This window comes from Pagrus pagrus (genome assembly GCF_965226575.1).
Source record: "Pagrus pagrus genome assembly, chromosome: 6".
Lineage (NCBI taxonomy): Eukaryota > Metazoa > Chordata > Actinopteri > Spariformes > Sparidae > Pagrus > Pagrus pagrus.
The window spans coordinates 31,272,320-31,287,406 of NC_140190.1; the positions used below are offsets into that span (position 1 = coordinate 31,272,320).

The following is a 15,087-nucleotide window of genomic DNA, read 5'->3' on the forward strand; positions in this document are numbered from 1 at the left end:
TGGGGATAACACAACTGTACAGTCAAACAGCCACTTAATATTTACTTTACAATGTAAAACATGATCAAAATGAGGTAGCCTACCCCCGTGAGATTATGTTGAGGTCTTACCTGTTTGAACAATGTTTTTATGTTTCATCTTAAGCTGCTTACACTTCCTTCTAAAAACGTGCTCAAACTCACCGTATGAGCGCATTAATTAAAAAAAACGTAGCCCTCCTCTTCTCCGTTGCCATGGTGACTCGTCGAATCGGGGCTCCATTGACGCTGTCTTTTTAGACTTGTGGCGCACGCGCTTAACTCCAGGTGAAACTACTCCGAGTTGATCAAACTCACTCAAATCAGCTGTTCTGGAACCGAAAACTCAGAGTTTCCTATCTCAGAGTAGATCAACTCAGAGTTCAAGGTTAGACTCAGAGTTTGTTGAACCTGCTTTGTGAAACGGACCTCAGATGGTGGTGCTACAGCAAGCGTCTAAAGTTCAAAACTTTGAAAATTCATAACAAATCAACCATACTTGCTACAGCTTCAGAACTTTCATCAAACTATAGCCTCAATATTGAAGAAACGTTTGTACATTTAAACCTATTAAAAATTATGAAGTACATCACTCAGTTTTTTTTCAAAAACTGTAAAACTTCTTAAACCTATTTCCTCTCTCCTCCTTTGATTTATCAAAAATTGAGCCTGAAAAACTGAATTTTTCACAGCATTTTAAATTTTTCTTTCATGTGAACAATTGGAGTCAATGCAATAATGACATAGCTAAACATCAGTTATTCACTTATGGAGCAAATCAATCATTTTTAAAATGACCAACATCTCCATGCTGCAATATGTGTATTTTCAGATTTTTGTCTTGATAACTGAATTTTTCACAGTGGTTTCAAATCTGCCTGCACAACAGTGAATGGTTTAGTCAATTTGTAAAGCCACTGTTGTATTGCCACTTGCTAATTAGCTCAGAGCGATAGAAGTTGTGGGTTCAAGCCTCAAGTGGTCCAAAATGAACATTGTTGTCAATGTTCATTTTGGAGAATATCCTGTTTGTTGCTCTAAATTGCCTACATTTGCAAAAAATAGCCCGGACCCGACCCATCGCTGCGCAGCAGCTATAATCTCTTTTTGATTTTTGTGCGTATTATGGAGCCGTTTTGGTCCATGTTTGTAAGTCTTTATTTCACCGGGAGTTTCCACTAATCTCGCTCTCACAAATAGTTTGTGTATCTTTTTTACATAACATTGGTCATTGCTAATGACATACACAGTAATTAATCTAGCATACTTTCATTAAATACATCAATTCAAGCTAAAATTTATAATTAGGCTATTCTGAGCCTGATCTATTTATACCATAGATTTTCTAATGAAGTTAATACCTTTTAAAAAAATGTCACCTGGGGTAAAACTCCCCCTGCCACTTTTTGCATTTGTATAGCTCACAGCATTTTACTTTAGATCACTAAATCAAAGTGATGTTGCATGACCAAAAATTGGGAAATTGTTTGACTTATTAATTTTGCAACAGGGGGTCTTACAGGGTTATAATCACTTTTCCAGAGTAATTTGCCCAACACTGTGGCTGCTGATGAAATGGTAACAGAAGATAGCCTAGCTCAGTAGAAGTTCAGGCCCACAGCCTTCCAATAACCTCCCCCGCCAGCTGCATTTTGGCTCTCTGATTTGTGTGACAATGGGAGACCAAATGCCCACTCAGTGCAAACAAAAGGTTGAGCAATTATAATGCTAATTCAGCTTGCTTACTAGTTACTTTCAACTTGTAGTACAGCACACCACACATCACACATCCTAACACACATAAAATCCTGTTTAGTAGATAAACACATGAGCTTCAGCAACATCCCTAACTGATAATGCTAATTCCCTGGCCTAAGTCATAAGGCATGCACTGAATACCTGCACAGCTGCAAACATCTTCCAAAATTCTATTCATCACCTGAAATTATTCCTCTTTAAATGGAGATTCACAATGATTACATTGTGATCAAATAGGCTATTTGACAGGAGGTATTACTAGCATTCATTTCCGAATAAAACAGTGGCCAGCGCATAGGCCTGTTATAATTTCATGGCTCAAAACAAATGATGATTATGTATGTAATTGTGGTTTTATGAATTTTGACTGACCACCAGAGGTGCTTTAAGTGCTGCCTCTGGCGGTCAGTGGAAATTCAGATAACATCAGAATGACTGTGGGCGATGAGAATTTTGTGAGAGAAGCACCATCTCCTGGTCACACCATGTATTTCAATGAATGGGAGGAGTTACAGTAAAACATTGACACTCCCATGAGAAAGAGGGGGGCCACTCCAGCGGCTGGGGTTTGGAAGGGGATTTGGAGGGAAGTTGGCTGGAAGACGTAGGCCATTCGGCTGGCTTTCAGCCTGAAGGGGAACTTTTAAACCGCTACTACTGTATAGTCCCCCTATTTAAAATAGGCTTTTTTTCTTCTTTTTTCCTTGGTTCGTGTCAGCGTCTCAGTCCTCAGGCAATGACCGTTGCTTTTCAAATGTTTAATAAGCCTAGAGCGCATTAATTAACGCACAAGCGATTTCTGTTTTTTTATTGGTTCATTCACTGTTGTTCACGTGAAGTGTGCGTGTTGTTGGCATCTCTGACTACATTACCCTACTAAAACTAATTTTCAACTAATTCTGCTGTGGTGGTATTTTTCTTCCCAAGTTCCACATTGCTTAATACACCTGGGGTTATTTTCAAATGTTGTGATATTGTGAAGTGATATAAACTTTAACCACTTCTATTCAAACTTAATATGCATTTCATTCATCATCCTCAAAGGCTGTGTGGCCTTTCTCTCAGTAGAAACACCAGTTTGACTTAAATTCTATCTCACAGCTCTTTGCAGAAAGATCCTAGCAACTCAAGAGCTCAGGGTCCCATTACAACTAAAATAACATTTCCATGTTGTTTACCAGTTTCTCCAGGCATAGTGTTGAGTTATATACAAACATGACCTACTTTATGTGTCAAAAACATAAATTTTGGAGGCAATGTTCAAATTAAAATCCATGCTTTCATTTCCTATAAAATGGTCAGATTTGCTCAGCAGCACATCATGTTGTTGGGGGCATACATACAACTCCAATCCAATAAAAACAGGGACTTTAAAGCAAACAAATGGCTTCCCTCATCATACAAAACCCAATGTCAAATGTCAAAAGTCCTCCGGTCTTAACACACTGTTTACTACAAGAACACGTCAAACACCAGAAAAAAAAGTAGATTTGCCTCTCCCCCATACCATAAGAGGATCATGGTATGGTCAGGGGGGCGTTTGTTCAAAAAAGGTTGAGAACCACTGATATAAAGGATACAGTCCGCATAAACGTGAGTTCTTTCATCTCTAACTTGTATTTATCTGCTGTGGGGTTTTGATGTTCAGTTGAAATGTGCGGAGCATTTTAAAAATAATCTCAGGGAGACATTTGAAGGTCAGATTTAATTGCGCTGTAGTCAGAAGAGCTTTTATGTTTTCACATCTGACCCTGAAAGTCAAAGATAATGTGGACTGCACTGATGGTGAAATGGTCAGAACTTAAGGTTGATATACAGGGACTGAGCAGCCAAACATGTGCCCAACCGAGCACCAGTACATGTATTTTACCACCACATCTGGAAATCAGATGTTATGTTGGCATTGATAGACAGTTTTGTGAGTTAGTTGAAAAAGAAATTGAAATGCACTTGGTTTTATATTTTCTTTAAGGTCATTATTAAAGAAAAAGTCATTCAGAAGAATTAAAGTTGCTCTGTGAGGCTCACAGTGTCAGACTTTGCAAAACAACTGTGGAAAATAAGTTAAAAGTGTTATCTGTAAAATATGACCAGAATTCGAAGGGAGCTCCAAAACTATATGGTGTAGCATATCGCTATAGTAACCGACAACTGATGATCTTTGCCAGCTATCCTTGGCTGTAGCTAGCTAACATAAGTAAAGTTACTTCAGTTAGCCATGGAGCTAAAATACCTTATTAGTTGACTGCAACTTGCCTACTGCAACCTCAGATCAAGGGTCGAGTCCCTGCGGTCACCAGGGCTCAGCTCAACTGGGCTCTGTTGCCTCCATATGAACAGCAGCTAGACACCAGACAGTGATTTACAGCAGCTCTGACCAGAGCTATGACTCCAGGGACAAGAAGACACAGCAGGCGGGGACAGGAGAGGCATGAAGCAGCAGCAGAGAGCGAGTCGGACATCAGGAGCGGAAACGACATGTAGAGCTGGAATAATTTCACATCTTACACTCTGGATTTATTTGACCAAATGAGACATGATTGGGGAAAGACAAGCGAACAGCAAGACAATAAGACTGAGTTTTATTTGGTTTATTAAGCTCCTCTTAGTTCAATACACTAAAAAAATATATAACATTGCTCAAACTTAAAAAAAATTATGTCCAGTTATCGCATCTAAAATATTTGACTTCACCGAATCTCAATTGAGACATTTCTTATGACCTGATTATTTTATGTTGATGTAAACAATAATACTGCACTTGACTCAACCTTAATTCTTTGCATTGATCCAAATGATTTTCTTAACATTTTAGTTATTGAACCAAACTAATAATTTGAAATTGAACCAACCTAATGTATTCACTTTTAACTGATTTAATGTTTGCATTGACACCAGTTAATTAATTTACATATAACCAAACTATATTTTTCATATTTTATTTGACTTTACTTCAAAAATAATTTGTATTTCCCATCTTATAAACTCTATAAAAAAAGACGCTTGGCCAACAGATTACTTTAAATGTATTTATTCATTTTTAACTTATGAACCATATGCAACATATTTCACATTAGGCAATCGGCCAAATTCAAAACACTCACTCAAACAAAACTGGACTCTATTGCCCCTCTGAAAAAGAAACCTATAAAGCACAGGAGGTTAGCACCCTGGTACAACTCGGATACCCGCAAATTGAAGCAAACATCACGGAAATTTGAAAGGAAATGGCGTTCCACTAATTTGGAAGAATCCCGCTTAGCCTGGAAAGATAGCCTTAAAATATATAGGAAGGCCCTCCGCAATGCCAGAGCAAGCTATTACTCGTCATTAATAGAGGAAAACAAAAACAACACCAGGTTTCTTTTCACAGGGTTCCTACACATTTGAAATTTCAAAATTCCATACTTTTTCCAGACCCTAATTTCCAGACTTCTCGGTAAAAAATGCAAATAATTTGTGACATTTGAGTAAATAGATGTGCATCATGTAAATAAATTATGGAATTTAATCGTTTGTTTTTATTATTCTGAATATGTATGCCATTAAGTCACCAAATAATTTCCAGAAGATTATAGCTAGGTAATGTAGCTCATACAAATAAATAAAGACCAAACCCAGATGAATTCAGTGCATAGCTTTTTTATTTTAAGTTGCACGTGAACAGAACTACTGTACTGTCTACATCTCTCAAACCCCTGGAGTAACACAAGGGAAGTTACAAAAAAAGACTTGGCCTCACTGGCATTCTTAAACATCAAATAAACATTTTAATAGTGTTTAACAAGTAACTATAAATTAAGTCAATTAATTATTATTACTAAAATAAATTAACAAATCATAAATTAAACATTATAAATTAAAATGAAGAACTAGGAAAGGCTTTGCCTCACTGGCATCAAATGCTTCAACATAAAACATACTTGTAAATACTGTTCAACAAATGACTTTAAAGTAAAATAAATAATACATTAAAAGAATGCAAAAATGTAATAAAATGTAAACAGCAGGTATAACATATTTAAACTGACTTGTTTTTACATCAAAACCCACAAAGAACCACTGAGGGACTGTGAAAAGGAACTGACTGGAACTGTCTGATTGACAGACACAGACGCATGACAGACAGAGACACATTTACAGATACAGACACACACACACACACACACACAAAGACACAGACACATGACAGACACACACACACACATTTACAGATACAGACACACACACACAAAGACACAGACACATGACAGACACACACACACACACACACACAAAGACAGACACAGACACATGACACACACACAAAAACAGACACATTTACAGATACAGACACACACACAAAGACAGACTGACTGCATGGCCTCAACGTGCATTAATTTCTGAGGTTTTCTTTTCTAATTCTTTATCATACTGCATTAGCTGTTGTTTTTTGTCTTTGGCAGCTTTCCGGAGGGCATTGGATTTAGTGAGGACATATATCTTGTCAGTGACTTCTGCTTCAACTGCGAGTTCATCTGCTGATGCCAGGAGTGCATTTATGTGTGTCTGAAGCTTTATTCTCTTCTTCTTGAGTTGGTCAACTTCATCCTGCACGGCCCTCCGTTTCTGTGTTTGCCGTGATTGCTCCTTCTTCTTCTTCTCCTCTTCAAGGTACAAATGGTATCTCTGTCGTGCAAAGCGTGCAGACTGAAGTAGTTCTTTGGTCATCTGTACCTTAGCTACCCCACCCACATGGTGCAAGTGGTCTACAATTACCCGCTGGGCAATCAAGGTTCTCTCCTTCATGTTTTCGACAACAATGTTCTTATTAATAGAGAACCCTCGTTCTACAGGAGCCTGGCCATGGGACAACAGAAGAATCTTTTGGACAATTTCACAGATCTCTGAATTGATGCTGTTTGGCCAGCTGTGCATAGAAGAAGGTGTCCAGTCTGGAGTGGGCACCTGTCGGCCACTGTGAGGCATCCTCACTTGTTTTGCACATCACAGCGAAATCCTTGAACTGGTTGAGGATTCTGTCACACTTGTTCTCTATAACTCGTCCAGCACTGGAGATGATCTGCAAGCAGAGTTTCAGTTGTTTCTCGCAAATGTCTGGTTTCTCTTTGATCTTCTGTGGATCCAGCCATGCTAGGTTTCTCACCAGAGTGTACTTAAGGGGGCATTTATCCAGCAGCTTTGTCACAGCTGTGACAAGGAACTCCTTGGTTTCCATCCTAAGCATGAGAGCATCTCGCTCAGAAACCTTCTTCTTCAGTTTCAACTCTGAAAGTACTTTGTCTGAAACAAATCCTATATTGATAAGGGAGGCGTCTTTGTGATTTGCTTGCTCCTTGAAGTCTTCTGAGAAGAGCCTCAGTGGTGTCTTCACCCTCTTAAGTGTTTCGTCAGTGACAAATCTCTGGAGAAGGTGCTTCAGTATAATGAAAAGATCATCTGCCAGGAAAGGTAGCATGGGCTGATCAGTTTGATATTTGATTAGAAAAGGTGTGCACTCTTGTGCAATGGAGAGGAAGGTGTTTGCCTTTACCAAAAACATGGGGTCAGAGCATTCCTTTTCAATACAGTCAAAAGACCTGTTTTTTGGATGTGGCACTTTAGCGGCCTTAACATTAGCCACATATGTCTGGACCTGGGGCCATATTGTAATGGCTCTTTCTAGGACTGTGACATTCTCTAGCCATCTATGTTGACAGTACCTGAGAGGAAAAACAGTTGAACCTGTTACTTTTGTATAATCATCACATCTGGCTTGGGAGTCCTTAAAAAGCCAGTAAAGACTATTTAGAGTGTGCTCAATGTCCCAGGTGGTTGTGTTGCTGCCAGCTTTAAATGCATTGTGCATTACATGTAGACCACAGCTCCCTATGTTGAGGAGTTTGGAGCCAATCTCCTCTTCCAAGTCCCTGGACAGTGTGTCAAACAGCTTCCAGTTTACATTTGGTCCATCCATTGCTAGCTGCAATATGCCTCTTTCATCAAACAGTAGGACATAGTCACTAGCAGATTTCACTTTTGACAAGAGAAGTGATGAGAAATGTGGTGCAATGCCAAATGTTGTCAGGTAAGCTGCCTTGTCATCCCCGCAGGTGAACTTTGAGGCAATATTATTGTCTGGAAACATAAGGCTGAAAAGTTGACTCTTTCCAGCACAGCTGTTGAAGGATCCATGCTTCTCAATGACATCAAGTGCCCAGTACACTTCCGCAGACAGAACCTCTGGCCCACTCACGAAGGTCCTCATCAAGCTACTGGATGTAGCTGCAGCTGTATCACTGGATGAAGCTGGAGCTGTGTCACTGAAAAAGATAAACAATTTGGGCTCATTGCAAAATAATAAACATTTAAACACCAGAATGACTGAATTGCCTTTAAAGATAATAACACGTGTTATACCATTGTCTGGGTGAATACACACACATTAAATAGTCCGCTATGATAGACGGCATGTCAGTGCACTGTAACCAGCTTACATCATAAGATTAAATACTACTATTGATTCATTGTGCAAATAAAGTAAACATACAATAAACATGACCGTAGCCGGGGGGCAACCGCCATTCCGACATGTCGCCATTCCGACATGAGGCCCTAATTGTCGGAATGGCGGTATGTCGGCATTTTGGGATGTCGGAATGCCAGCATGTAACCCCAGTAGCCTACCTTAAACATAATTCATTTCAGTATGTAAACATTTGAAATTAACACTGTAAGTTACCTAACTAAAACAAATAGACTGAATTCATAATGTTCAATAAAGTTCTCACCGTTCATCATTCGGTGTGTGGGCAAGTTCGCTGGGTTGAGTCAAAAACGTTGCGACTCTCAGTGCAGAGGATGCGGCGAAAAGACGGCAGTGTTTTTTCCCCTGCATGTGACTCGCAACCGCCGACTCCCCCATGTTAGAGATGTCAAACGACTTCATACAAATTCTGCATTTAGCTTTTTTTATCTGTCCAGTGTCCTTGGCCAACCAGTCTTTAAATTTCGGATTTCTGAGCCACTTGTCAGAAAATTTACATCTTCCCATTATGAGTTCTGTCAACGATAAGGCATCTGGATAGCTTGCTCACGCAGTGTGGACGTGTGGACATCTTCTTCTTCTTCTGTTGGTTTTGCTTGGCGGCTGGCATCCAGTTTACAGGTGCATTCTTCTTCTTCTTCTTCTTAGGTTTATGGCAGTTTGCTACCCATTTCAGGGAGCATTACCGCCACCTACTGAGCAGCATTCAACTTTTCAATCTACCCAAATGTTTTCTGGGACGCTTAACCTTCTGTGTGCTCTCACACAAACATTTTAGCTGCGCTGCCAAGCGCCTTAAAAAAACAGATCAATCCATTTCTCTTTTTTTTATATTCATAATTCTATGTTTTAGAAAACAGAACAATGATAAAAGTCTTTGAAACATGAATATTTTTCCATACAATAGTTTCAATTTTCCATACTTTTCCAGACCTGGAAATTTATAAAATCAAATTCCATACTTTTCCATACTTTCCATACTTGCGTAGGAACCCTGTTTTCAGCACTGTAGCCAGGCTGACAGAAAGTCACAGCTCTACTGAACCATGTATTCCTACAACGCTCAGTAGTAATGACTTCATGAGCTTCTTTAATGATAAAATTGTAACTATTAGAGACAAAATCCATCATCGCTTGCCCTCAACTGGCACTATTGTATCTTTAAACACAGGAACCTCAGAAACAGTTGCAAATTCTGACTTATATTTAGACTGCTTCTCTCCCATTGACCTCCACCAACTAACTTCGATGGTTTCTTCATCTAGACCAACAACTTCTCTCCTAGACCCCATCCCAACTAGGTTGCTGAAAGAAACTTTACCTTTAATTAGCACATCTCTACTAGAAATGATCAACGTGTTTCTATTAACAGGATACGTACCACAGTCCTTTAAACTATCTGTAATTAGACCGCTCCTTAAAAAGCCTAATCTTGATCCAGAAGCTTTAGCCAACTATAGACCTATATCCAACCTCCCTTTCCTCTCCAAGATCCTTGAGAAAGCAGTCGCCAACCAGCTATGTGACTTTCTTCATAACAATAGTTTATATGAGGATTTTCAATCAGGTTTTAGAACACATCATAGCACAGAGACGGCACTGGTGAAAGTTACAAATGACCTCCTAATCGCTTCTGACAAAGGACTTGTCTCTGTCCTGGTCTTACTAGATCTTAGTGCTGCATTTGATACCATTGATCATCACATTCTACTACAGAGACTGGAACACTTAATTGGCATTAAAGGACCCGCATTAAACTGGTTTAAGTCCTATTTATCGGATCGATTTCAGTTTGTACATGTTAATGATGAGTCATCCCTGTATACCAAGGTTAGTCATGGTGTTCGTCAAGGCTCCGTGCTTGGACCCATACTATTCACCTTATATATGCTCCCTCTAGGAAATATAATTCGGAAACACTCCATAAACTTTCATTGTTACGCAGATGATACCCAATTATACCTATCAATAAAGCCAGATGAAACTAATCAGCTTACTAAACTCCATGCATGTCTCAAGGACATTAAGACCTGGATGACCTGCAATTTTCTGCTGTTAAATTCAGATAAAACCGAAGTTATAGTACTTGGTCCTAAACACCTTAGAGATGCATTATCTAATGATATAGCTAGTTTGGATGGCATTAACTTGGCCTCCAGCACCACTGTCAGGAATCTGGGAGTTATCTTTGATCAAGATATGTCCTTCAACTCCCACATAAAACAAATTTCAAGGTCTGCATTGTTTCATCTACGTAACATTGCAAAGATCAGGCCCATCCTGTCTCAAAAAGACGCAGAAAAGCTAGTCCATGCATTTGTTACTTCCAGGCTGGACTATTGTAATTCTCTATTATCAGGCTGCCCTAACAAGTCTCTGAAGAGTCTCCAGCTGGTCCAGAATGCTGCAGCACGTGTACTGACAGGAACTAAGAAAAGAGATCATATTACTCCTGTATTGGCCTCTCTGCACTGGCTCCCTGTAAAATCAAGAATAGAGTTTAAAATCCTTCTCCTCACTTACAAAGCTGTTAATGGTCAGGCACCATCATATCTCCAGGAGCTCATACTACCCTATCACCCAACTAGAGCATTACGCTCCCAGAACGCAGGATTACTTGTAGTTCCTAAAGTCTCCAAAAGCAGAATGGGAGCCAGAGCCTTCAGTTATCAAGCTCCTCTTCTGTGGAACCATCTTCCTGTTTTGGTCCGGGAGGCGGACACCCTCTCTAACTTTAAGAGTAGACTTAAGACCTTCCTTTTCGATAGAGCTTATAGTTAGGGCTGGCCCAGGCCCGTCTTGGACCAGCTCTTAGTTATGCTGCTATAGGCCTAGTCCGGGGGACAAATGACACACTGAGCTTCTCTCTCATCCTCTCCTCTCCATCTGTATACATTACGCCTGTATACATGCCCCATCTCTGCATGTCACTGACTTCACTTCTTCCCCGGAGTCCTTGTGCTTTCTAGTCCTACAGGCTCCCATGGATCCTGGCCGCGCCCGGGTCGTGGATCGTGGATGCGCCTACTGCTATGGCCCTGCCTGATCGTGGATGCGCCTACTGCCATGACCCTGCCTGATCATGGATGCGCCTACTGCCATGGCCCTGCCTGACACCCACCACTACTGTCGCTAATATTAGTCATATCTCTGTTACATACGTTCCACTACTATTATTGTAATGCATTACTACATACTATCCTTACCGTTAACCACTACTACTGTTATCACTAGTAATCACATTTCCATGTGCAAGACGAAGACCGCCATGGTGGTACTCTCCAGCTCCTGCTCGGCTTGATCTTTCTCGGACATCTGAGGTAAAATTTAGGACAAAATGTATAAGTGAACAACTGATGATTAATCACCACATCCAATGGCAGAGCTGTCAAGCTTCCCCCAGGATTATTAAAGCTGCATCTCATCATGGAGAGACAGAACAGATTTGGACATACCATGTATTCTTTTATCAGGTCCTCAACACATTCTCCCAGGTATATGATGAGAGATTTGAGGACACACTCCCTTCTGACATCAGCATCGGCATCCTGCAGGGACAGTGAAAAAAGGTTACTATGCAATGTGGAGGATAGGCAAGCTTTTGAATTCCCAGCTCTACCACAAACAGTCGGTGCTTGTACGATTGGATCCATAGCACAAATTAACTGAAAGCAGAGCCATACAGGACCTATGTCAGAGACCACTGGCAGTCTCTCTTAGAAGAGGGAAGACTGGGTGGCTCTTTGCCAGGTCAGGCCAATCCTGCCTTTTACAGCCCTCTCTCAAGACCTGCCAGTGGTCATTGACGTGTTCTCATCCTGGATGTCTCTGCTTTGAACTAATTTGTGCTGTGGATGAATGTGGATTTGAGCTGGAATCAAGGTATTGTACAAGCATCTCGCCGGTTTGTGGAAGAGCTGGCATCGGCGCTGGTCACTTCACAAACGCAACAATGACAGTGGCTCCCCACCAAGGGAGAAGGCCACTGCAAGGTGAGGACAGCAGTTCCTCCAAATCCCCCAAAATGCAACTCTGTGTGCACCAGAGGAAGGGCATCTGCTGCTAGTGTGTAAAGAACATTTGCAAAGCCCACACATCCTTCTGCTTGACACACACACACACAGACACACACACACACATCCTACCAACAGTTTAAAAAGACACAGCATTTGCCAAATTATGACTATAACCATAATCACTGAAATAAAAATAAAAATGGAAAAGATACCTATCCCCACCAGACAAGGGTTAAAATGCTAACTGTTGTTTATGGTTAATTATATACATCATACCTGATCAAGAAACTCGATCGTGTCAGTTTTTGCTTTGGTTGCCCCTCCCTTCTTTCTGATGATCTTCAGTAGCTGTGTGGAGTACTTGTCCAGCTGGGCCATAAATCTCGTCAGCAGGGGAACTGCAGTAATCCGCAGAAACTCTGCATTGATCTGTACATGAGGAAGCAGTGCACGATATTGTTTTTTTATTGAAGACAAACTTGGCACAAGCATTCATTCCCCATCTCCAAACTATGACTTAAAAGGTAGTATATGTATGTATTTATTAAATTGTCAAATATCAAAAGTTATATTTCTTCATACACAATAAATACCCCTCAATGATCATTTAGGTCCCACTAGAATGTGTGGTCGATAACAAACGTGTAACAATCGTTCCCCATTTGGCTGTGTTTTGGTTATGATTTGTTGTTGTTCATTGTTACTTAGTCAAAATTTAATTGAGTAGTAATTTCAAACAAAATATAATTTTTGATGGAAAAGCAATACTTTTACTAGTCTTTGCAAAGCCCTGTGGATGTATTATTTCTGAAAAAATGTTTGTTATTATTAGTATGAAAGAGGTTAAGAAAGGTATACCTCTTCCATCTGAATGAAGGGTTATGAAGAGACCTTTGGTGGACTCCTGAGGAGTATGATTCCTAGTAAGATGTTTTTGTAGACCATTCCATGTCTTGGACGAACAGGGACAATTTGCATGGATGCATGGGTAAGGACGGCGCCTACCGTGAAACCGATGGTCAATGCGTTAATGTCTTAGTAGCTCAGATCGTTCTGAAAATGACAGACTGCAGTCTTTGCATTTCCACATCCGATAACTGAGAAAACAAAGGAAGTAATAGTGGATTGGTTGTGTTGGTTCAATCAACAGAACTAAAAAAATACAGTAGTCCATCTGCTGCTATGAAAATGTATAGCTGAGTGAGGGTCTAATATTCAGGGTGATTTGTGAAATGGTTAAAGGATAACTACCGTTTTTTACAACCTGGACCTTATTTATAGCAAAATATATGATCATTTACTCACCCAGATAACTTTGGTGTCATTTGAAGTTGTTCGGATGAAATTAGATCCAGTGTAGCGCCGATATATCCATATAATGCGAGTGAAGGGGCATCGACACACAGCCTCTATATAACGCATTATCTGCCACGAAACTAGTTCATTTCACCAATATTTTGTCATGATACGCTAGTGCTATTCCCCTCTGAGTCCGGGCTCGTCTGTTATCAACATCCGGGGTCAAACTAGCAGTAGCAGCTACAGGTTAACAAGCCGGGCTGTCGCGGGTGCACACGCAGCTCAGAGACGACATCTTCCAGGTCAGAGGTAGAAGGTCAACCTACAGACCCTGGATGTTGACAATAGACGAGCCCGGACTCAGAGGGGAATAGCACTAGCGTATCATAACAAAATATTGGTGAAATGAACTAGTTTCGTGGCAGATAATGCTCATAGAGGCTGCACTTCGGTGCCCCGTCACTCGCATTATATGGATATACCGGCGCTCCACTGGATCTAATTTCGTCCGAACGATGCCAAATGACACCAAAGTTATCTGGGTGAGTAAATGATCATATATTTTGCTAGAAATAAGGTCCAGGTTGTAAAAAACGGTAGTTATCCTTTAAAAAGGCGATGTGCAGTGTAGATGCAAGATGTTACTTGTTCAGGTGGGATGAAGATGTAGGCTACAGCCAGGGAACTGAAGAGAGTGACCTTGTGGTTCTGAAAGCAAACAAAATAAACAATTACTACTCTCTGAAGACCACATAATACAGAACCAAGAAGTAAACCTTTCTGGGTGGAGAGCGAGAGAGCCACACTAGGGGGGTCCGGGGGCATGCCCCCCCCGTAAGAAAAATTTGAAAAATGACCCTCTAAATGGTGACTAATGGTGAGATTTTGGAAAAAAATGTTGACAGATTGAGACTTACAAAATGAGTCTCATTCTTGCAAGAGTAGCGTTTTGCCTAGGAGTGTGGACAGCAGGTCTGAGGGGGCTTCAGATAGCTCTGTCAAGTTTACCTAGCTAGCTGCTAGCAACTTTTAATGCAAGCTAGTGAAGCAGCTTTAATGTGGTTGCTTAAACTGAAGAACATCAGTCAGACCAGGAATCAGGATTTGCACATTTATTCCCTATGGGGATAGCGAGGGACACAGTCAGTACACACAGGCTGTCAGACGCTCTCAGTCTCCTGCAGCAGGTCGTTAAATATGCAAATGAGGGTAAAATCTCCTCAAATTTACCAAAATAAACGGCGGTTTTCACCGACCAAAACAAACGTAAATATTCAGCAGTGTGTTAGCAATGATATTGTAACCTTTATATACAGTTGAAGACAAAATAACTGCTAACTTAACCAACAGATAGAGAGCATCAAAACCCATCTTACCAGCACAAAAGCTTCCCAAGTTTTGCCGGGAAGGTAAAGCTACGTGATTACAGCGTCTTCGTGTACCGTTAATTAAAGCCCCCCCCACAACAACA

The 15,087-nt window shown here is 40.5% G+C and overlaps 1 protein-coding gene across 3 annotated transcripts in view; it reads right to left on the reverse strand.

Annotated features, from left to right (window-relative positions):
• Positions 1-13,271, reverse strand: part of LOC311258028 (long-chain fatty acid transport protein 6-like) — a 50,110-nt gene extending 36,839 nt beyond the window's left edge. For all 3 annotated transcript variants that reach the window (XR_014622693.1, XM_084354066.1, XM_084354068.1), the window contains exons 1-4: positions 13,176-13,271; positions 12,594-12,746; positions 11,757-11,849; positions 11,508-11,616 (exon numbers count right to left, since the gene is read on the reverse strand). Coding sequence is in view for 1 of the 3 variants with exons in the window: in XM_084354068.1 (XP_084210194.1) it covers positions 11,539-11,616; positions 11,757-11,849; positions 12,594-12,746; positions 13,176-13,184 (333 nt within the window). In the remaining 2 variants the exon portion in view is untranslated. The remainder of the gene's footprint in view (positions 1-11,507; positions 11,617-11,756; positions 11,850-12,593; positions 12,747-13,175) is intronic.
• Positions 13,272-15,087: the final 1,816 nt, after the last annotated feature.